This window comes from Podarcis raffonei, chromosome 2, assembly GCF_027172205.1.
Source record: "Podarcis raffonei isolate rPodRaf1 chromosome 2, rPodRaf1.pri, whole genome shotgun sequence".
NCBI lineage: Eukaryota > Metazoa > Chordata > Lepidosauria > Squamata > Lacertidae > Podarcis > Podarcis raffonei.
Genome location: NC_070603.1, coordinates 106,733,722 through 106,755,622, shown reverse-complemented (window position 1 = coordinate 106,755,622; position 21,901 = coordinate 106,733,722). Strand labels below are relative to the sequence as shown.

The 21,901-nt window shown below is 46.8% G+C and overlaps 1 protein-coding gene across 2 annotated transcripts in view; it reads left to right on the top strand.

Moving 5' to 3' along the window:
• The window catches only part of CPNE9 (copine family member 9), a 57,405-nt gene that overhangs the window by 13,477 nt on the left and 22,027 nt on the right, over positions 1-21,901 (top strand). The window contains exons 2-10 of one of the 2 annotated variants that reach the window (XM_053378474.1): positions 406-446; positions 7,878-7,924; positions 9,848-9,951; positions 10,952-10,991; positions 13,828-13,904; positions 16,546-16,609; positions 18,532-18,635; positions 20,136-20,240; positions 21,453-21,494. In XM_053378474.1, the coding sequence (XP_053234449.1) occupies positions 406-446; positions 7,878-7,924; positions 9,848-9,951; positions 10,952-10,991; positions 13,828-13,904; positions 16,546-16,609; positions 18,532-18,635; positions 20,136-20,240; positions 21,453-21,494 (624 nt within the window). The remainder of the gene's footprint in view (positions 1-405; positions 447-7,877; positions 7,925-9,847; positions 9,952-10,951; positions 10,992-13,827; positions 13,905-16,545; positions 16,610-18,531; positions 18,636-20,135; positions 20,241-21,452; positions 21,495-21,901) is intronic. The other variant, XM_053378475.1, reaches the window with a different exon arrangement.

Here is a 21,901-nt window from a genome sequence, read left to right as displayed (position 1 = left end):
ATGAACAGTCGCAGCTTCCCCCCAAAGAATCCTGGGAGCTGTAGTTTGGTTAGAGTGCTGAGAATTCTTGGGAGACCCGTCTCCTCACAGAACTACGATCCCCAGGGTCCCTTGCAGAGAATTGGGAGGAATAGGGGTCTCTTAGCAACTCTCTGCACCCTTAACATGCCACATTTCCCATGATTCCTTGTGGGGGAGCCATGATTGTTTAAAGTGGTATGATACTGTTTTAGAAGCATAGTGTAGATGGGACCTCTCTCTCTCTCACTCACTCACACCCACCCACACCCACACCCACACACCACACCACACCACTTCACTTCACTTCACTTTCCGGCCTTTCTCTTATTTCCAAACTCACATTCTTATCTTTCTTTCTACCCCTTTGCTTATCGATCTCCCCAGGAACCTGTTGGACATGGATACTTTCTCCAAGTCTGATCCTGGTAAGTGTGCCAAGCTGTCGATATTTGGTGAGGGGGGGGGGCGGCTGTATGTCACTGTCCTTGGTGGGAGGTGACGAATCTGGTCGAAAAGCCAAAAGAAGATTTGTCAAGTAGGTTGGCTGCTATAATACCATCTGCTTCACCACCTGGGGAGCATGGAGGGACAGGAAGATCTTCTGGTCCACCTCAAAGCGCTACTGAAGTGAAGTCAAATAATGGCAGTGCTTACAAAACAATTAAAGCATTTGCAATAGCCATAAAATCTTACTTGTTTATCATACTATGAGAAAGCAGAAAATTAGCTTGAACCTTAGAAATGGCCGCCAAGAGGGCGGAAGGGGCACTGCCCCACCAACCTTCAGCCTGCCCTCAACCAACCCCACCTGCCTTTCATATTGACAGCCAATCAGGGGGCGGCTGTGCCTGCCGTTGGCTCTGGCTCCCCCTACTGGTGGCCTCCCTGCCTTCCGCCCAACCAGCCCCCACTGGTCCCCAGCGACCAATAGATGCTGCCCAATTAAATCTCGCCGCTACTGAAAATGGATTCTAACGCCTTCACATCTGTCATGGAGCTTTTTCTTAATATAGCTAATGGGGGAAACCTCATTCTGATCAGAATTAATCCTCCTCTAATGGACAATGGGTAGACAGGCAGACAGCTCATTATGCCTGCAAGCCTGGAACATTTCTCATGCCGTGAGGTTTCCCCCATTGCTTAAATGCCAACTTCTCATCTCATAGCCTGCTTTTTCTCCCGTCTCTTGTCTACAAGAGCTGAGGCTGCAGTCTTTCATGGCATTCACCTGGGAACGGGTTCCATGGAACTCAGTGGGGATTACTCCTGAGTAGACATATAGCAGATGTGTCCTATAAAATAGGAAACCTTTCTTTTTACTTGAAGCCACTGGTTAGAGTCCTACCTTCCAGAGCAGGAGAAAACAAGCATGCTCCATCTTCCACCTGACAGCCCTTGAGATGTTTGAAGATGGCTATCACCTCTCCTCTTAGTCTCCTCTTTTCCAGGCTAAACATACCCAGCTCCTTCAACTATTCCTCACAAGGCTTGGTTTCCAGACCCTCCCTTGATCATCTTGATCGCCCTCCTCTGCACATGGTCCAGCTTGTCAACATCCTTCTTAAATTGTGGTACCAGAACTGGACACAGTCTTCCAAGTGTGGTCTGACCAAGGCAGAATAGAGCAGTACTATGACTTCCCTTGATCTGGACACTAGACTTCTGTTGATGTAGCCTAGAATAGCATTAGCCTTTTCTGCCATTGCATCACACTGTTGACTCATTTTAAGCCTGTAGTCCACCAAGACCCCTGGGACCTTTTCACATGTACTACTAGTAAGCCAGGCATCCCTCATCTTATATTTGTGCTGCTGGTTCTTTCTGCCTTAGTGCAGAACCTTACATTCGTCCCACGGAGACCTTGGAGTCTTAACCTAGGATGTCCTAGGTTCAGATGTTCTGCTGCTGAGCTAAGAGGCCTACCCCTTTGGGCTTCTAGTGTAAATACATGGTAGCCCTAGAGGAAATTTATGCCCCATCCCGTAGACAAGCCCTCAATGTGAAGGGCATTTTACAAAACAGAGGAGGACAGCTGCCTGCCCTGAGGAGCTTGCATGCTGTAATTTAAAAGTGGGGAGGCAAGAGAGAAAAGGGGAGAGAAATGGAGGCAGGGGGAAAGTTGCCATTTATTTCAGTTGCACAAACAGAGGGCTCAGAGCCTAGGACTTGCTAATCAGAAGGTCGGCGGTTTGGGGGGGGGGAAGGTATGGAAATAGGTTAAATTTATGGATAAGGATTTGCTAAATTAACAATTTGAATTGGAATACAAGAAGGGGAGGTATGAGGAAGTCAGTGAAATATGTTATTGAAAAATAGGTATTGTGAACCTTATGTGTTTTTAAACCTTTTTGCTTTTTTTGATTCTTTTTTATTGTATTAAATTTGAAAACTTTAATAAATATCTTTTTAAAAAAACACAGAAGGTCGGCGGTTCGAATCCCCGCGACAGGGTGAGCTCCCATTGCTCGGTCCCTGCTCCTGCCAACCTAGCAGTTCGAAAGCATGTCAAAGTGCAAGTAGATAAATAGGTACCACTCTGGCAGGAAGGTAAACGGCATTTCCATGCGCTGCTCTGGTTCGCCAGAAGCGGCTTAGTCATGCTGGCCACATGACCCGGAAGCTGTATGCCAGCTCCCTCGGCCAATAAAGCGAGATGAGCGCCGCAACTCCAGAGTCGGCCATGACTGGACCTAATGGTCAGGGGTCCCTTTACCTTTACCTGCGCCTAGGAAGCATGGGTCCAATCAGTTTCCCACTTGTCTCATGCTTTCTAGGTTGTGCTTTTGTTCAGCTGGGGTGCCCCAGAGTGCAGTTCCGGCACCTCTCAGGTGTGCATCATAGCGGGCCGGTATCACGGTGCTTTAAATGTATGGGCATCAATATGTAGCCTAGGTTTCCTTGAACTGAGTCAGGCTTAGTTCTGGGACACAATGTAGAAACATATCCTGAAGAAATGTGAGGAGGAGCTCAACGGAAAGATGGGAGGAAGCAAGTGTGAAGCCGCAGTTTGTTTAACGTGGATTGTGGAATTATCCAGCTGTAGAGACCAGCTCATGTACCTGCTTGTGAGGCGACAGCGGCCTACATAATCTCTCAGCAGATTTGAGGCCCCAGAGACGGGATTCAGACATACACAGACACATACACACACAGAGAGAGGCTGTCTCAGAGGAGACATTCTGGTGAATGTCTAAAAGGGGCATCCAATTACAGAGAGTCTCTCTCTGCTGGTGGCTGAACCACAGAAAGCCCAGGTGTCCCTTTTAAGTGGGATCAGCCTCATAATGACTGCGAGGCGAGCAGAGACTTTTTGCAAGGGCTTCTTTCGAAGGGCACTTCCAGAACCGTCACGTGGGATTCAGTCACATGGCAGCGGATTCAGGCTGTGTGGTTAGTTGACTGGGTCGCCTTGCAAAACAAAGCCGCTTCCTCAAAACGGCGGACTTTTTTTTTTTTTTCGATAAGGAGTGTGACGGGAAAATGCACTGGGAAAGTGTGTGATGAAGCTCACTTTGCCACAACATCATCTAACCTCCCTGCAAGCAAATCAGAAACGAATGCTCAGTAAACAGGTCACCTAGGAACACCCAATATTTTAAAACATTAGGGGCTCAAGGACGGATGGCTCCAGGCATTGTGGGACGCTACAGTTGTGGTGAAGTTAACAACACTGACATATATCTAAAAATGACTTTTTAAATAGACTCCTTTTTTAAAAAAGATGGCTTCTAGTTAATTACATGGGGAGGAATAACCTATTCAGTAGCTAGAATGTGAATTTTCTGCATTCACTGTGTGGACAATGTGTTCCTGAAATGACCTAGTTACATTTTATTTTATCAGCTGTTGTACATGAATATAAAATCAACAATGCTTACATAAAATCCTTTCTACGAACGTGTGCCTTCTTAATGATCTTCATAAGCTGCTCTGGGAGCCTTTTTGGCTGAAGACCGAGTTTAAAAGGCTTTAATGTTTTTTAATGTAAATATTCTTGCTAAATATTTGGCTGCTTAACTTTGAATCAATGTGAAATAATCAGTCTGCCTGGTTTGTTTGTTTTTTACTCCCCTCATTTTGTGCCTCTTTTGTTTTCAACGGGGTCATCTCACTTCCTCCCCAGCCAGCTATATGGCCCAGTGACACCCCCCCCATACCTCACAGCCCTTGAAGAGGTTTACTCCCAGCCAAAATGCCCACTTCCCTCACAACAGCTATATTGATTGTAAACATTCCGTGACCTCAGAATGTTTGTGAACGTCCCATTGCATCAACAGCAAGGGAACTCCTTTTGGTCAGTGAACCAGATCCAGTTGTGGGCTACATTTGGCAATTTGGCTGCCCACTTGGCAATCGCCTGCTGTAGTAAAATGTTCAGTGAATCCAGCCCCTAGACGTAGCGGTGCAGCTTGCATTAAACACAGCTTCAGTTTGGTGCCAAAGGCAAGTCACGCTGGCAAAGACAAGCCGCTCTGCTGTGGTCGGATACACTAGGGAGCTCCTGTTTGCAGGAGCTCCTGGCTGGATGGGATGTTTGCTAAAAGCAGCGCTGCTTTTAGCAGACTTCCGATGCCGTCGGAAGCTCCCAAGTGCATCCAATCCCAGCAGAGAGGTTTGCCAAGTTTCAATTTTATTTATTTCATAAAAGGTATGCCCTGCTTGATTGCAAACACACACACACACACACACACACACCATGCCTTAGAGCATCAAATGTCAGCTGCGCTCGCAAAGGACTGGCCTGGAATGTACTCTTTAGTCTCCTGATTCTTCCTTTGCAGGTGAGTGGCAGGTGCGTGTGGCCAGGAGGAAACAGCCCCAGGGACCTCTGGCAGGCTTCTTTGGGCCTGGAGGCCAGAGGTTCCCTGTGACTGCATCACATCATTGCAGCCTGAGCATGTCGATGTGGAACATAGCACAACATTCACTGAAATAAAACAGCTTTTCCCAGACGCAGGCTGGGGTACATGGCAATCTTTCTGTTGTCCAGACCGACAGGTGGCCCTGCCATTATGTAAAGCGAAGCTGGGTTGTTCCTAGCCAGCCCTGCAAAAACTTCAGGCACAATAGAGAATGTTGTCTTGTGGCTAGTACCGAAGTAAGTTTACACTACCACTCCAGAAAGTGATGGATTGTTTCCTTTGCTGGAGGTTTCCAAACAGACGTTGGATCTGTCAGGGATCCTCTAGCTGTGATTCCACCACAGCAGAACTACTTGGCCTGTGGGATCCCTTCCATCTCTACAGTTCTATGATTCCTTTATTCTGTGTTTATGGACCAGGAGAAGACCCCATCTTGTCTTTTGCCTCAGGAAGTCAGTTTTGCAACCATAAAACCATTGACTTGGCAGGGACCTTGAGGTCCTCCAGTTCAACTTCAACCCCATAGTAGTGCTGTTTTAAGGTTTTTGTACAATGGCATTTGATAACCATGGAAACTTGACAAAATCTACCTGATATGTTCCATTTGTTGGTGATGCAGTCATGTAAAGATTGACTTGATACATACATGAATACAGATGTTTTGGTCCCAGATAACTGAGTGGAAAATATTGCAGATGTGGTCTGGATCCAAGGAGAGTATTGTTAGACTATTTTAAAAAGCTGGATTTGGAGCAGGAAGCTGAATACATTTGCTATCCATTAATGACTGCAAAAATCTAAAAGTCTGACATTCAGCAGGAATTGAGATAACTTAAGTTATACACTGAGGCTGATACCCAGCTAAGATGCTCATTTACAAAAGTCAGTTGATTTCAATGGGTTTACTCTGCATATGACTAATATCAGATATAACTCTGAGAAATTCTGTTGATCAGTGATCTGGCATTTAAAACTGTCCTTTTAAAAGTTCAGAAATGGCAAAACCATTCAGAGAAGATGGGTATGATAGCGTTCAGCATTTGAGCTGAAATATTAATCTCGCTGAATTTAATTGTGTTGACATATTGGATCAGGTGATGGTAATGGATTGCCCAAGATGGATAAACGTTAAGGCAGGATATGGCACTGTAATATTAAATCTTTGCCTTGATATTAATTGTGATTGCTATACATATAATATTTATCGTATGATTCATTAGGCCGCTTTTGTCATAACCCATGTGTAGTTTTGATACATTTCCCAATAAAGCAATGGTGACAAGATGCGTAGACACATTATTAAAAGAATGCTGTCACTGCTTTGTCTAATTCATGATATCGCAGAGCGGTTTCAGGCTAAATTGCAAAAGCAGCTCATGGAGAGTTTGCTTCGCCTGATCTTAAATGCCAATCTCATTGTTTAGGAAATCTCTGTGATGAAGGTGCAAGCTAGGACTGTCAACAGATTAAAAGATATTGTAGCTGATGGATGATCAATAACATATAAACAGACATCACAGCAGGTTCTGCTCCTGTAGTAGAAACCTGGCTTCCTCTCAACATCACAAATTAAAGGAGAGTTGCACAACGGACTAGTAACTCAAAGGCTGCCTTGTCCATCACTCTTCCTCCTTGCCTCATGCTTCAAACAGGCTGCTGACATTTTTTTTAAAGTGCTATGCACACCTTTACCTAGCTATAGTTAATGCTTGCCTTGTTTTTAATTACTGAAACTATTTTAAAAGAACTGCAAACTGCTTCAGAAAGAGAGGGTTTGTGACGTCACCAGTGCCAGCCGCTTAGTACTCAGTACAGGGGTACCTTGGTTCTCAAACTTAATCCGTTCCGGAAGTCCGTTCCAAAACCAAAGTGTTCTAAAACAAATACGTGCTTTCCCATAGAAGGTAATGCAAAATGGATTAATCCGTTCCAGACTTTTAAAAACAACCACTAAAACAGCAATATAATGTGAATTTTACTAACTAACGAGACTGTTGATCCATAAAATGAAGGCAATAAACAATGTACTGCAGTCACGCAATCAATCACTGAACTGGGTTCCACACAGTCACAAAAACAACAAAAAAGAGCTGCAGAAAACAGACAGACCTAAGCGCAAGTGTGGCACTCAAAACGGAAGCATAACACTCAAGACGGAGCATGTTTAGCTTCCAAAAAAAGTTTGCAAACCGGAACACTTACTTCCGGGTTTGCAGCATTTGGGTTCCAAGTTGTTTGAGAACCAAGGTACCACTGTACTCCGGGAACATAGGAAAAGTTGCTGTATCCCAGGTCAGACTATCCGGTGACGGGCAGCATCTCTCTCGAGTGTCTTTTCCGGGCTCACTTGCAAATGCTAGGGAGTGAATCTGAGAGCTTTGCATGTGACCAAGTCAGATCTGCCACTGAACTACGGACATTGATGTTGGAGCATTAAAACTCCAATATTGCCTAGTATTGTATTTGCAGCTGGCACCCATTGCCTGTTCTTAATTTAGCTTATAAAACAGAAAACCTCCTACAGAACAGTGGGAAATTATTATTAATTAATTTACATATAACTTAATGCCACGACAGGCATCTAAGCAGTTTACAAATATAAAAAACAACAACTTACACTGGCACTAAAATATAAACACCCATCACTAAAATACATAATGAAACATGATAATAATTTCAACAAACCTAGCAATTGTGTAATTAAAACTTAAGTTGTGTGCAGGCCAGCTATTTAAAGCGCATCCCTGCCCAAATAGAATCCTGGTGACCGCAACACACCTACAATTCCCAGCACCCTTAACAAACTACAGTTCCTGTGATTCTTTGAAGGGAAAGTGTGCTTTAAATATAAGGTGCCTACAAAACCTTTGGCTGCAAAAGGTGCATTGGGAGTACGACATGGAAAACACAAGTGCATGTGTAAAAAATGCAATTGTATGGAAGAAGATTTCTTTTTCTGCGCTGAATGTCTTCTTCTGACATCTCTCCTTGCAGTTGTGATTCTTTACATCCAAGGAACTGCGGACAAGGAATGGAGAGAGGTGAGCAGCTGCAGGCACACACACACACACACACACACACACACCCTTCTGCTTCCAACGCACCTGTTACATCAAACTGGGAAAGCACTCTTGTTGCAGAATATGGGCCTTGCCACAATTTACCAGCACAGACCCTCATTGGTCAAACCTGCTGGGAGGTCAGCCAATGAGCTGCCTGCTGCCTTGTTTAGGGAAGCTTTTAATGTTTGATGTATTACAGTATTTTAATATTTTTTTGGGAAGCCGCCCAGAGTGGCTGGGGAGGCCCAGCCAGATGGGCGGGGTATAAATAATAAATTATTATAATGTTATTATTATTCCCTTCCTCTGTCAGGTCCAATCCACATGGTCACCATCAGCTGTACTTGGCAGGTACTAGGGTTGTATCCAGGAGATATGAACTCTGACTCTGAAGTCCCCCTGGGCTGTGGGTGGCGTGGCGGATGCGGTCTGTGCTTGCCGCTAGATTTATTTTAGAGTCTAGACTTGATGGGTCTTACACCCCCCCGCCCTCTTGGGAATGAAAACGTCCCACTTGCTTCAAAATGTGGTAGCTGGTAGGCCAGCCCTGCTGCGTTTCTCACCCTGGGGCCTGGTCCTCCAACCCAAATCCTGCCCAGGAAACAACCACTGGGTGTAGCTTCCTTGGCGATTGGGGGGCAAATTGCTCCCCCGCAGCTGCTGCTTCCACCGAACCTCGACTTTTTGTGGTGGGACAGCCTTGCTTTGGCCAGAGGTGTGTGGCTTTTCTAGGCTGGGGTGGGAAACGTGTTGCCCTCTAGATCACTGGTGAGTCAGGACCCATGATTGGGTCATGTATAGACCAAAGTTAGTGAAGTCTAGGTGGGGTCCCACGAGCCAAGACACAGTGATAACAGCTAGAACCTTTCTTGAACTACATAACTGGGAAACAGAGGCAAGGCAACTGCTTATATACTTTTCTGAAAGCCTGGGCCACTCCCACTCCTGACGTGATTGGCTGTCTAAACTTCCCAACTGCGAATTACTTCTCAAGAGTTCTAGGGCAATGGCAGAGGCCCAAATCCTGAAATGTTCTGTGATTGGACAACACGTATCGAATCAGGAGAATCCTTAGTCCAGACTCAAGCTCAGACCACTGAATACATAACAGTTGGGGTTTGGCAGCAGGACCGTCACCATACAAATGTATGTTTAGAAAAATAAGCAGTGGGCCCAAATGGGTGTTTGGGTTAAAGGCAGTTCCCGGATCTGAAAACGAAAGACTGTTTCTATTCCTGGACTACAACTCCCATCATCCCTGACCATTGGTCATGCTGGCTGGGGCCGACCAACACCACCTGGCAAGGCCACAGACTCGCCACCCTTGATCTAAGCTATGGATTGGGAGGGTTAGTGAGTCAACAACCCAAGAGCCCTGCCAGCCCTGTCCTCCATGCAAACATGCAAGGATTGAGTATACAGTGATACCTCGGCTTAAGTACTTAATTCATTCCGGAGGTCCGTTCTTAACCTGAAACTGTTCTTAACCTGAAGCACCACTTTAGCTAATGGGGCCTCCTGCTGCTGCTGGGCCGCCGGAGCACAATTTCTGTTCTCATCCTGAAGCAAAGTTCTTAACCTGAAGCACTATTTCTGGGTTAGCCGAGTCTATAACCCGAAGCGTATGTAACCTGAAGCGTATGTAACCCGAGGTACCACTGTACACCAAACATGCAAAGTGCATGGCTTCCTCCAAAGTATCCTGGAAACTGCAGTTTACCCCACCGCAATGCTACAATTCCCAGCCCCTGTAACACACCAGTTTCCAGGATTATTTCCTCCCCAAGGAGGGTGCTTTAAAGGTGTGGTGTGTTCACAGTTCATATATGCAAGGGGTTGCTACTGCCACCTCTTTAACCTTCTGCATTTCTCCTTCTGTTTTTTCTTACCTCCCTGTCCCAGTTTGGTCGCACGGAGGTGATCGACAACACGCTGAACCCAGAGTTTGTCCGGAAATTTGTGCTTGACTATTACTTTGAGGAGAAGCAGAACCTTCGTTTCGATGTGTGAGTCGCTTCTGGTCCTCTCCCCGACTTTGTGCCCCTGCCCTGACGCCCTTTTCTCTTACCACCCCTCTGCTTGCTTGATTCCTGGTTCTCTTTTCGTAGAACCATAGAATGGTGGAGTCGGAAGGGACCTTGGGGGTCATCTAGTCCAACCCCCCTAAATTAAGGCTCGAACACACAACCCTGAGATTAAGAGGCTCGTTGCCAGGGACATCGCTGGATCCTTAAAAGACTTTTGGCACAAGTCCATAACAACTGGGGCTCCATCCCTGGCACAGCTGAAACTTTAGAGTCACTTTCAAAGGGAAAGCCATCCTGCAAGCCAAACTTTTTTTAAAATTTAGGTTTTAAGAGGGGAGGAAGAAAGGAGATCCGGGGTCCAATGCAAAAGGGTAGAGCTCAACTCCCATGGTCTACCTCTGGCAATGCCCCTGCCTTCTACATTCCTGTCCCAGATTGCAGTGCTGAGGCCTGCTTTCAAACCCTATTCCAAATCAGACCTTGAATATGTTCCAAGGCCGGATTTAGGTTTGATGAGGCCCTAAGCGACTGAAGGTAATGGGGCCCTTTATATGTCCAGCTGCCCTTTGTCAAAAACAAATTGTCGCTGGTTTTTTGTGTGTTGAATATATGCTATATGGTAATTTATGGACCTAATAGGTATCTAAAGCCATTGGCACATAACAAAATATGTATTTTATCAAAGTAATTGTTGAAGTGAAATACAATTAAGAAGCATAATAATAGTGAAATACAATTAAGAAGAAGTATATGAATAGTGAAATAATTATTAAGCTCTAACTGTATGTAGGTTTTATTTTATTAGTTTTTTATCTTATATTTTGGAAATGTACATCCAGTTGTTTTTTCCGTTAATTTGGGGGGGGGGTCCCCAAGAGAGTGGAGCCCTAAGCTACAGCTTGTTTAGTTTATATGTAAATCCGGCACTGATATGTTCTAACACCAAGGCAGTAATGCACTTTCTCTGTGCTTTTCCCAGCTACAATGTGGACTCCAAGACTAGCAACCTTCCCAAAAGCGTGAGTACATACCTCCCTAAATACGTCTGCAAAGGGGTTTGCTGCAGAGATGGGACCTAGAAAATGCAGTTAGTTGAGGTCCTGGAAAGACTGTTGCAAGTTGAAGGAAGGAAGGGAGGGAGGGAGGGAGGGAGGGAGGGAGGAAGTGCTGTGTTTTCCAAAAAAAGAACACAAAATGTTGGGCAGGAAAATAACCATCTGCCTTGGGCAATGAGCATTAATATCTGGAGAGCCCAGGATATTTTAGAATTGTAGAGCTGGAAGGGCCCACAAGATCCATCTAGTCCAACCCTCTGAAAGTGTAGGAATCTCAACTGAAGCATGGCGATCCAACCTCTGCTTAACAACCTCTAGGGAAGTAGGGTCCATCATCTTCCAAGGGAACTTGTTCCGCTGTCAAGCAGCTGAAATATACTCGGAATCAAGATTGGATTTCATGCTCTTTATTCAGCTCATAGTGGTGAGGAGGAATGGAAGTTCCCCCAGAATGTCTGCTTTATATACATTATTTACACAATGGGCCCCACGTGATTGGCTAATTCCGGGATTCACCTGTAGGCCAATCAGGTTGCGGATTCACTTCCACCTGGAGCTGGATTGGGTGGCTCCTGTGGACCAATCAGACTGCTGCATTCTGAATCCTGTTGTTCTAGGACCAATCCGACTGCTGCCTTTTGGGTCCTAGTCAACTCAGTACATAACAGCACCTCTTACAGTCAAAAAGTTCCTCCTGATCATAGAACTGTAGATTTGGAACCGCAAGAGTCATCTAGTCCAACCCCTCACAATACAGGAACCTTCTTGCCCAACATGGGACTCGAACTCACAGCCCCGAGATGAAAAGTCTTGCTCTCTACATCTGAGTTGTCTGTTTAGTCGGGATCACATTTTGTGCCATTTGCTCACACGACATGATTTACAGTGGGTTTGGGGTCTCTCCAGAACAGATTTTTGGGGATGCTTTGAGCCAAGCCCAAAGTGGAAATTTGGGGCAAGGCGAAGGAGCTCTTAGGGGGTTCCTGAATAGTAGCAGGGATGGTGCCTCTAACTCCTGTATCTTGAATTTTATTTCCATGCTGCGTTTCCCATTATGACCTGCGTAGAAGGTAAGCTACTTCCGCCCCTTGAAGCGGCCACGCTGCCCTCTGCTGGTGGAGCCAGGTAGAGTGTGGTTGGGCTGGACCAAGCCAGGTTAGCAACATAGGAAATTGCCTTACAACAAGGCGGAGGGTTGCATACCCTCCAACGTGCCGCAGAGGAAAATCGGGATGCACGTCTTTTGGAGCCATGCTCCTGTGTGAGACACATGACTCGCGAGAGAGGACAGGCCCACAATTTTGGGGGGGTTGCGATTTTGCGGGAGCCAAAACAGGACATTCCAGGATCCAGTCTGATGCTGGGATGGCTTCTGGGATGTCCTGTGATCGGCCCATTGAACACACAGCATTGTTGACATGGTACAGCAGCTCTCTGGCATTCCCAGGTGGGAGTCTGTCCCAAGCTCTACCTGGAGACACCAGCAATTGCAAGTGGGACGTTTTGCATGCAGTGCTCTTGCTACGGCCCTTGCCCTGGGTTGGGAGGGGGTCAGCGGTGGGAGAGAACACCCTTCTCAGCCAGCTTTTGTGTACATAGACCACGCCTGGTGTAAAAACAGTCGCCACCCTGGCTCCATGCCTGAGTACAGCGACTCTGGGCATGGGCAAAAAATAGCAGAGCAGTAGACTACCTTAAGCGCAGCTCTGAGTTGCTGAGCCCAAAGAAACACGCACAGGCAGCAAAATTCACCAGCAATAGTTTACTGAGGTTTAAAAGAGTAAAATGGTTGCAAAGTCCAAGTTCTGACAGGATCCCCAGTAAGGCTAAAAAATACTTCTTCAGCTCATGAGAGCGCATTCAGTCACAGAAAAGAAAAGAACAGACAGGATAGATAGACTGTACAGTGGTACCTCGGGTTACATACGCTTCAGGTTACATACGCTTCAGGTTACAGACTCCGCTAACCCAGAAATAGTACCTCGGGTTAAGAACTTTGCTTCAGGATGAGAACAGAAATCGGGCTCCGGTGGCGCGGAGGCAGCAGGAGGCCCCATTAGCTAAAGTGGTGCTTCAGGTTAAGAACAGTTTCAGGTTAAGAACGGACCTCTGAAACGAATTAAGTACTTAACCCGAGGTACCACTGTACAAGAAAGAGATACAGAACTGCTCTGCAGGCAGAAGATATAGACTCACCTCTGAGCAGGGGCCTCACAGACTCACCTGATAAAACAACAGCTTCAGGCTTGTCTGTTGAGAAAGCGTGAGGAAGTTTTGCACCCATAAAACTCACAATCCCTGACATATTCAGAGTTGGGCCATTTTAAGGCCATGTTTAAATCTTGTGGGGGGCCGGACTATATTTTGGAGGGGGGAAAATGAACGAATTCCTATGTCCCACAAATAACCCAGAGATGCATTTTAAATAAAAGGACACATTCTACTCATGTAAAAACACGCTGATTCCTGGACCGTCCGCGGGCTGGATTGAGAAGGCAATTGGGCCGGATCTGGCCCCTGGGCCTTAGTTTGCCTACCCATGTTCAAGTCCTTGCGATGCAGCTGGGATGAGAGGGTGTTTGGCGCTGAGTGGGAAAGTACCTGCAAGATCTCTCAGTTGCCGCAGAAAGCTGGCGATGCAAGAGGGCAGAAATGGGCATTAAATTACAAAATTGTTGGCTCTGTAACGAGGGGTGTGTGTCTCCCTTCCCATCCTTTCCTAACCCCGCAAATCATCTGTGATCTCTCTCTCTCTCTCTCTCTCTCTCTCTCTCTCTCTCTCTCTCTCTCTGCCTGGCAGGGCTTCCTAGGACAGGCCTACATAGCCCTGGGCGAGGTCATCGGCTCCCAAAGGGGTCGCCTGGAGCGGCCCCTCACGTGAGTCATCATCATCGTTTATGCTTTTAATTATTTCATAAAACTCGTACACCGCTTGATTGGTTTTTTTGTTTTTTTAAAAAGCACCTCAAAGCAATTTACAAAAATATGAAAGGAGATAATCCGGGGGGGGCGGGGAATACAACGATGCTTTAAAAACATACAAAAAGTTAAAGTACTAATAGAGAATAAAAAATTATTTGAATGCCACCTTTCCATGGTAAACTGTCCTCAAGACCACTCCCTCCTGGCTGGGCAATAATTATTTGGGAAATAATTCACAAAAGCGAGACTTCCCTCCAGAGTGAATGACGGTTTGTTCGCTTCTAGGATGAAGAACCAGAGGTGATTTGTTTTATTTAGTTCGTTTTGCCAATATGTCTTTAAAATGGGGGTGGAGAATTGGACTCCAGGTCCCACTAGCCCTGGCCAGCATGGCCGATGATGGTCAAGGATAATGGGAGTTGTAGTCCAGCATCGACAGTAACAGGTTCCCCATTTCTTCTTTAAAACATGGAGCTTCCACAATCATGGTGGTCCTTTATGCCCATTTTAGCTCCGGTTTGTAAATGTTTGATACCCCCAAAGGTAATGAGAAAGAAAATATTAATAAAGGCCTTTCAGTGTTGTAGCTTTCGTTTGTTAAATTCTAAGTGCAGGGAGACTTTTCAGCATCCTTCGCCCCCTGGAAAGGGCACCTTCCTTCAGCTCTGAACCGCGTGTTTTAATTTTTCTTAAAAGTGAAGTAATTGATGAATCAGTTCAAAGCATCCTCGTTAATTGATTTATTAAGACGTTTAATTGATTGGCAGCCTAGTGAAAAGCAGAATCCGGCTCCCTAGAGGGGCATGCCAGCCAAGGGGACAGAAAGGGATGCTTATTTCAACTCTCCAAACCTGGAGATATGTTCTGCTGACCAGCTGCGGGGTCTGAGTAGCCGGTTTGAAGATTTGAGTGAGAAGCGTTAAGGTTGGGGACGTTCCCAAAACGAAGCCCGTTGGCTTGAAACACCTTGCGCCGAATGCCTCCTGCTGTGACGCAAAGGCCCCACCAGAACCACCCATCTCCCCCTTTTGGGCTTTTCAGCTAGCAGCAAGGGCAAAATGGAGGCTATCAGGACCTGTCGCTCCTTCCATCACTAATTATTTTTGACAGGACGTCCTTTTCACCACTGCCTGTCTCCCAAATACACAAAGTCAGAATGGATTGGCTGCTTCCACACTGATTAAAGTCAATTTGCCATGTTGCAAAGGGGGAAACAGGCTTGTCACTGCCACGCTACCCAGCCTCTGCACTGCTCCCATCTCCCTCTATGTCTCCTCCAAGCAAGGGGTCTTGATCCTGTTAATAAGGCTCATGCCAGGGATGGGGGAAGCTACAGCTCTCCAGATTTTTGGGGACTCCTACTCCCAACAGATGGGACGCGGGTGGCGCTGTGGGTTAAACCGCAGAGCCTAGGACTTGCCAATCAGAAGGTCGGCAGTTCGAATCCCTGCGACGGGGTGAGCTCCCGTTGCTCGGTCCTTGCTCCTGCCAACCTAGCAGTTCAAAAGCACGTCAAAAGTGCAAGTAGATAGATAGGTACCACTCCAGCGGGAAGGTAAACGGCATTTCCGTGCGCTGCTCTGGTTCGCCAGACGCGGCTTAGTCATGCTGGCCACATGACCCAGAAGCTGTACGCTGGCTCCCTTGGCCAATAAAGCAAGATGAGTACCGCGAGCCCGAGTCGGCCACGACTGGACCTAATGGTCAGGGGTCTCTTTACCTTTACCTTACTCCCAACATGTCCAGCCAGATGGTCAGTGGTCAAGGATGATGGAAGTCAGACTCAAACAACTAGGGATGTGGGGTAGTGGTGGTGGTAATATAAGTGACTTTCCATATCATGCTACTCAAATGGCAGATTTTAGGTTAGGTGCTGGGGGTTCTTTGTCAATCTAATCTCCCTTTACAGCTTTTGTTTTCTAGTTCAGGGGGAACTTTGACTTGAATGTTCAGAAACAACCATGGTGGCTCCTTGTTGTTCTGAAGCAATGCATTCTGGGAATTCTCTGGCACTGAGTGTGGAGGAGTTTTTTATCTTGTGTTTTGCCAGCCACACACACAGAAAGTCACTTTATGAGGATTAGTTACATCTTAGCACCTTGTTAAGAGCCTGTTATTCCTTTTAGTTAAGGTGATTACAGAGGGATTAAAATAGGGGAATTAGCAGCAGGGTAAAAGGCTGGGCCAAAAAGAGATCACTTTCACTTTGTTGCTGTATTTCAGGGGTATTTCAGGGATGAGGAACCTGGGGCCCCTTTAGATAGGACTGGGCTCCAACTTCCATCAGCCCCAGCCAGCATAGCCATTGGTCAAGGACAATGGGAGTTGTAGTCCAACTCTGGGAGGGCTGCCAGTTCCCCATCCTTCTTGCAGCGCCAAAGAAGAGGCAGCCAAGTTCTTGGCTAAGGCTTTGCACTTGTTGGTGGTTCAGAGTAATATTTGAACTTTCTCCCCTGAGTCTTGCCCTGTTACTCCAGTAACGTTACTACACAAGTGTCAGCAAAGCCAGCACGAATGAGGCCTTTCTGTGTGCAGCCATGGGATGTAAAGTACTTTCGAACTAAACCTGTGTGTCTCTCTCTTTCTTTCCTTTTAGGGGGGTTCCAGGCAAGAAGTGCGGCACAATTGTGCTGTTTGCTGAGGAGCTTAGCAATTGTCGGGTGAGTTGCCTCCCAACGTTGCTGGGAACCGTAGTTTCTGCCTCACCAAGCTACCCTTCCTAGCACCTGTGGCAAACTACAGTTCCCAGAATTCTTTGAGGGGAAAGTCACGTGCTTTAAATGTATGTTGAATGCGGTTTGAATGTATAGCATGCATCTGCACTCAATGAACGCAGCAGGGCTTTCTTCAGAAATGTATAGGATCGCACTATAAATCAAATACGGCAGTGGATTTTTGAATGCCTGTTACATTTCGGTCAGGACCAGCCAATGCAGTGCCCTCCAGATGTTATGGGCTACAACTCCCATCATCCCTAATCAATGGCTATGTCAGCCGGCTCCAGCAACATCTGGAGAGTCACAGGTTCCCTGTCTCTGTTTAAAAGGATGCTTTCTTCACTGGGCATAGATGACCGGCGAAGTGGCAGTTGAGGGGACGGCCTGAGCACAACCCAAAATAAACCCTCTGTGTGAATATAACCTTATTGTTATCCCCAACTGGCAATTTCGCCAACAACTTGTGACCAAGTGGTTCTCTGGGCTCAGGGCCACAGAGTGTTGGGGCAACAACTGTCCAAAAAGGAAACTGGAGTCCAGAATTTTGCAGGCCTCTGATGACTGACCTGCCTCACATTAGCTGTATCCATCCACCATTTCCCTCCCTCTTGCCCTTAGCCCATGGGTAGGAAAACTAAGGCCCGGCGTCCGGATCCGGCCCAATTGCCTTCTAAATCCAGCCCACAGACTCCCGCAGTCTGGGAATCAGCATGTTTTTACATGAGTAGAATATATCCTTTTATTTAAAATGCATCTCTGGGTTATTTATGGGGCCTGCCTGGTGTTTTTACATGAGTGGACTGTGTTCATTTATTTAAAACGCATCTCTGGGTTATTTGTGGGGCATAGGAATTTGTTCATATATTTTTTTCAAAATAAAGTCCAGCCCCCGGCAAGGTCTGAGGGACAGTGGACTGGCCCCCTGCTTAAAAAGTTTGCTGACCCCTGCCTTAGCCCCTTCTTAAATGCTTCAGTATGCTTCAGGTACATCACCTGATGCCTCCTTGATTTCAGGCTATAAAGCTTTCTTTCTGCTTTTTCCCCTGCCGTATCGGTTTCTTCTACCCACAAACTGTTCACTCTACAAACACAGCGCCCCTTGCACTAAGCTTGTGCTGCTGGCTCTGTCCTCACGCTACAGTAAGCCCACAACTTACACAGGGGTTACGTTCCGGGGATCACACCTAAAGCCAAAACAGGCAGCGACCGTTTTGCACACATTCAATTGTTGCGCGACTACTGACGCATGGGTCCTTTGGGACCTGGAGGAGGGCACAAAGGGGGCGGAACTGGGTGGGGCGGGCTTATGCCCTTTTAAAATGGCACATCCTATGCCCCTTTTAAAATGTGGGGTTTTTTTGAGGAGGGGTTATTGGGCTGTTGTTTTTATTTTGACAATATATCTTGCGGTTTTATATTTTGATTTTGTTCTGTGAACCGACCGCCCTGAGACCTCCGGGTATAGCGCGGGATATAAATTCAATAAAAAATAATTATTATTTGCCCTGTGCTGAAGTACACAGGGACCAGGAACAAACCAGCCCCCCACGCAGAGTGGTCACTACCTGTATGGTCAAAACACATTGGGTTCAAGGGCGGGTGGGATTGCCAAAGTCAGTTCCCTGGAAACCCCAGGAAACTTCCTCCTCCTTGGTCTCAGTGTTGCCCTTGTAAGGAAGAAGAGGGCGGAGACAAAATGATAATTTGTTGGCCCTGCCTACGATTGGCTGCGGCTGTGCCTCTCATGGGCTCTGGCGCCACCTGCTGTTGTCCTCCTGCCTTACGCTCTGCCAGTCCCATGAGCTATGCATATATTAGTCTTGACGATGTCCCCACCTCAATCTGAGATAGCTTTTCCCTTCCAGGACATTATCACCATGCAGCTGTGTGCGAACAAGCTGGACAAGAAGGATTTCTTTGGCAAATCCGACCCCTTCCTTGTCTTCTACCGCAGCAACGAGGATGGCACGTACGCAAGAAATACCTGACACCCGCCTTAACTGTAATGTTTGTGGCAGAGCCATTCCTTGATCCAGAACACAAATTCCAGAACGCTCCGGGCTTGCAGTAGGCAGAGGGAGAGGGGAGTTCTGGAAGGAACAAGGTCTAGCCTGCGTGTAGCTGTAAGCAAGGAAGGATCTCTAAAATATACCTCCTGCCTAATAAGAGTGGTCTGAGTCCAGGTTCTTATTTCCCAGGACTCTGAATACAACACATGTAGAATTGTAGCGCTGGAAGGAACCCCAAAGGTCATCCAGTCCAACCCCCCTGCAATGCAGCAGTTTCTGTGCTTTACTCATATTCCATTTGACACTGTGACATTTAAAGCCGCATCATACCACTTCAAACAGTCAGGGCTTCCCCCCCTGCCCCAATGAATCCTGGGAACTGTAGTTTGTTAATGGTGCTGAGAGTTGTCAGGAAACCCCCCCCCCCATGGTCCTCACAGAGCTACAGTTCCCTGAGTTGTTCAAGAGCCAATCCCTCTTCCCAGTGAACTCTGAGAATTGTGGCTCTGTGAAGGGAAATGGGGGTCTTCTCACAATTCTCAGCACCCTTAGCAAACTACAGTTCCCAGGATTCTCTGGGGGAAGCCGGGCGCTTTAGGAGCAAGATATGGGCAGACGCTCACCAAAACACATGCTTTTTAATGCGTGTGTAGTAGAAAGGAAAAGATTGAGATCTGCAGCTAAACACGATGTGCTGCGGTCTATGGTTTCTGCTTAAAGGTAAAGGGACCCCTGACCATTAGGTCCAGTTGTGGCTGACTCTGGGGTTGCGGCGCTCATCTTGCTTTATTGGCCGAGGGAGCCGGTGTACAGCTTCCGGGTCATGTGGCCAGCATGTCTAAGCCGCTTCTGGCAAACCAGAGCAGCCCACGGAAACGCCGTTTACATTCCCGCCGGAGAGGTACCGTATTTTTCGCTCTATAACACGCACCTGACCATAACACGCATGTAGTTTTTAGAGTAGGAAAATCTGTAGGCATGCCACCCATAGGCATTTCCTCCATAACACGCACAGACATTTCCCCTTACTTTCTAGGAGGAAAAAAGTGAGTGTTATGGTGCAAAAAATACGGTACCTATTTATCTACTTGCACTTTGACGTGCTTTCGAACTGCTAGGTTGGCAGGAGCAGGGACCAAGCAACGGGAGCTCACCCCGTCGCGGGGATTCGAACCGCCGACCTTCGGATCGGCAAGTCCTAGGCTCTGTGGTTTAACCCACAGCGCCACCCGCGTCCCTTATGGTTTCTGCTTAGATGTAGCTAGAAGTACAGGACCCTTGTGCTCATGAGATGAATCCCTAACATATCGTACAGCCTGCCCAAGTCATAACCCTTAACCATCCATATTTCCCGCCATGGCTATATTGCCTTTTCGTTTGTGCCGCCATGCCCACAAACACACACAGCAGCGCTTCCTGTTCTCCTGTGCCCATTGCCATGACCCTTTTCCTGGTTCCAGGTTCACCATCTGCCACAAGACGGAGGTCGTGAAGAACAACCTGAATCCCGTGTGGCAGCCATTTTCCATCCCTGTGCGGGCCCTGTGCAATGGGGACTATGACAGGTCAGAGTTTATATACCGTTCTGATAACTGTAAGGTTCTCACACACGTTGTGGGCCCCACTACAAAAAAACTTCCTTCAAAATTGAGAAGTACAGCGGTACCTCAGTTTTCGAGCATCTCGGAAGCCGAACGTTTCGTTTTTTTCTAACACCGAAAACCCGGAAGTAATTGCTTCCGTTTTTGAACACTTTTCGGAAGTCGAATGACTTCCGCTGTATTTTTTTTTTTAAAAAATTCAATTGACTTTGCTGACCAACATTTGCGCCTCGGCTGTCGAACGTTTTGGAAGTCAAACGGTCTTCCAGAACAGATTATCGTACAGTGGTACCTCGGGTTACATATGCTTCAGGTTACATATGCTTCAGGTTACAGACTCCGCTAACCCAGAAATAGTGCTTCAGGTTAAGAACTTTGCTTCAGGTTGAGAACAGAAATCGTGCTCCGGCGGCGCGGCAGCAGCAGGAGGCCCCATTAGCTAAAGTGGTTAAGAACAGTTTCAGGTTAAGAACGGACCTCCGGAACGAATTAAGTACTTAACCCGAGGTACCACTGTATGTTCGACAACTGAAGTACCACTGTATTCCCTGGAAACAAAAAGGCACTATGTTTTAGCACATGGAACAATCCTGAAGCCATCTTGGCTGTCTTAGTGACCCCAAATATTTCCTCTGAGGTAGAAGGATGTGCCTTGAGGGGGCGGGGGGGGGACCCTTTTTCAACCTTTCTTTTCACTTACAAATCTTTCAAATCCTGTTGAAAGAGCATATTTTGTGTATGAATAGGAGGAGGGTGGGCAGGTCTGTGACAATGGTTTCAGAAACTAGGGTATTTTTACCACTTCAAAGGAATGGCCCTGCAATCAGCAACCATTATCAGGTATCTTGACAAACAGGAGAAAAAGGCACACTTCAGAATCTCCACATAGGGATGGCAGAGACCCCGGCCTGTAATTCTAAAGAGAGATTCTGTCCACTACTGTAGACAATACTAAGCTACATGCAGTATTGTTGGGTTAAGGCAGTGGTCTGTGTTCCTGTGTATGGCATCAGGGCTAGCTCCAAGGGTTGAGTATTTCTGACAAAAGCCCTCACAGAGCACCCAAACAGATCAGAGGTTGGGAGAAAGTGTTTCGCACACACAAGCCCCGCAAGTCGGGGACCTTCTCAGAACCGTAATATTTCTTTCAGCCTTGGTTTGTCACTTGCATTCCAGGACGGTGAAGATTGACGTCTTTGACTGGGACCGGGATGGCAGGTGAGGAGGTGGTGGGGTCTGCATAGTTTCTAGAACATTCTCCAGTTCTGTGGGAGAACCAACCTATGGGTCACTTTGAGGATCAGTCACTCAAATCAGGATATAAATCACATACATGTGCGATTTCGTAGTGCACATTTACTTGGAAATAGTTTCTTTCTTCTTCTTTGGCGATCACTCGTAGTCGAGTAAGATTGTCTTAACAGTGAGCAACACGGTCTTAACAGTGAGTCTGTAAGTGACTGTGGAGGCCAATTCTGGATCCACATGTCCTTCCACAGCGGGGACATAGGTTTCCAGGCGGGAGTTGATCATGGTGAGGGTTTGCCAAGCATGCCTTCCCTCTTTCATCCTGAGTTTGAGCATCTTCAAAGTCCATGACACATTTGGTAAAGGCTGTTCTCCAA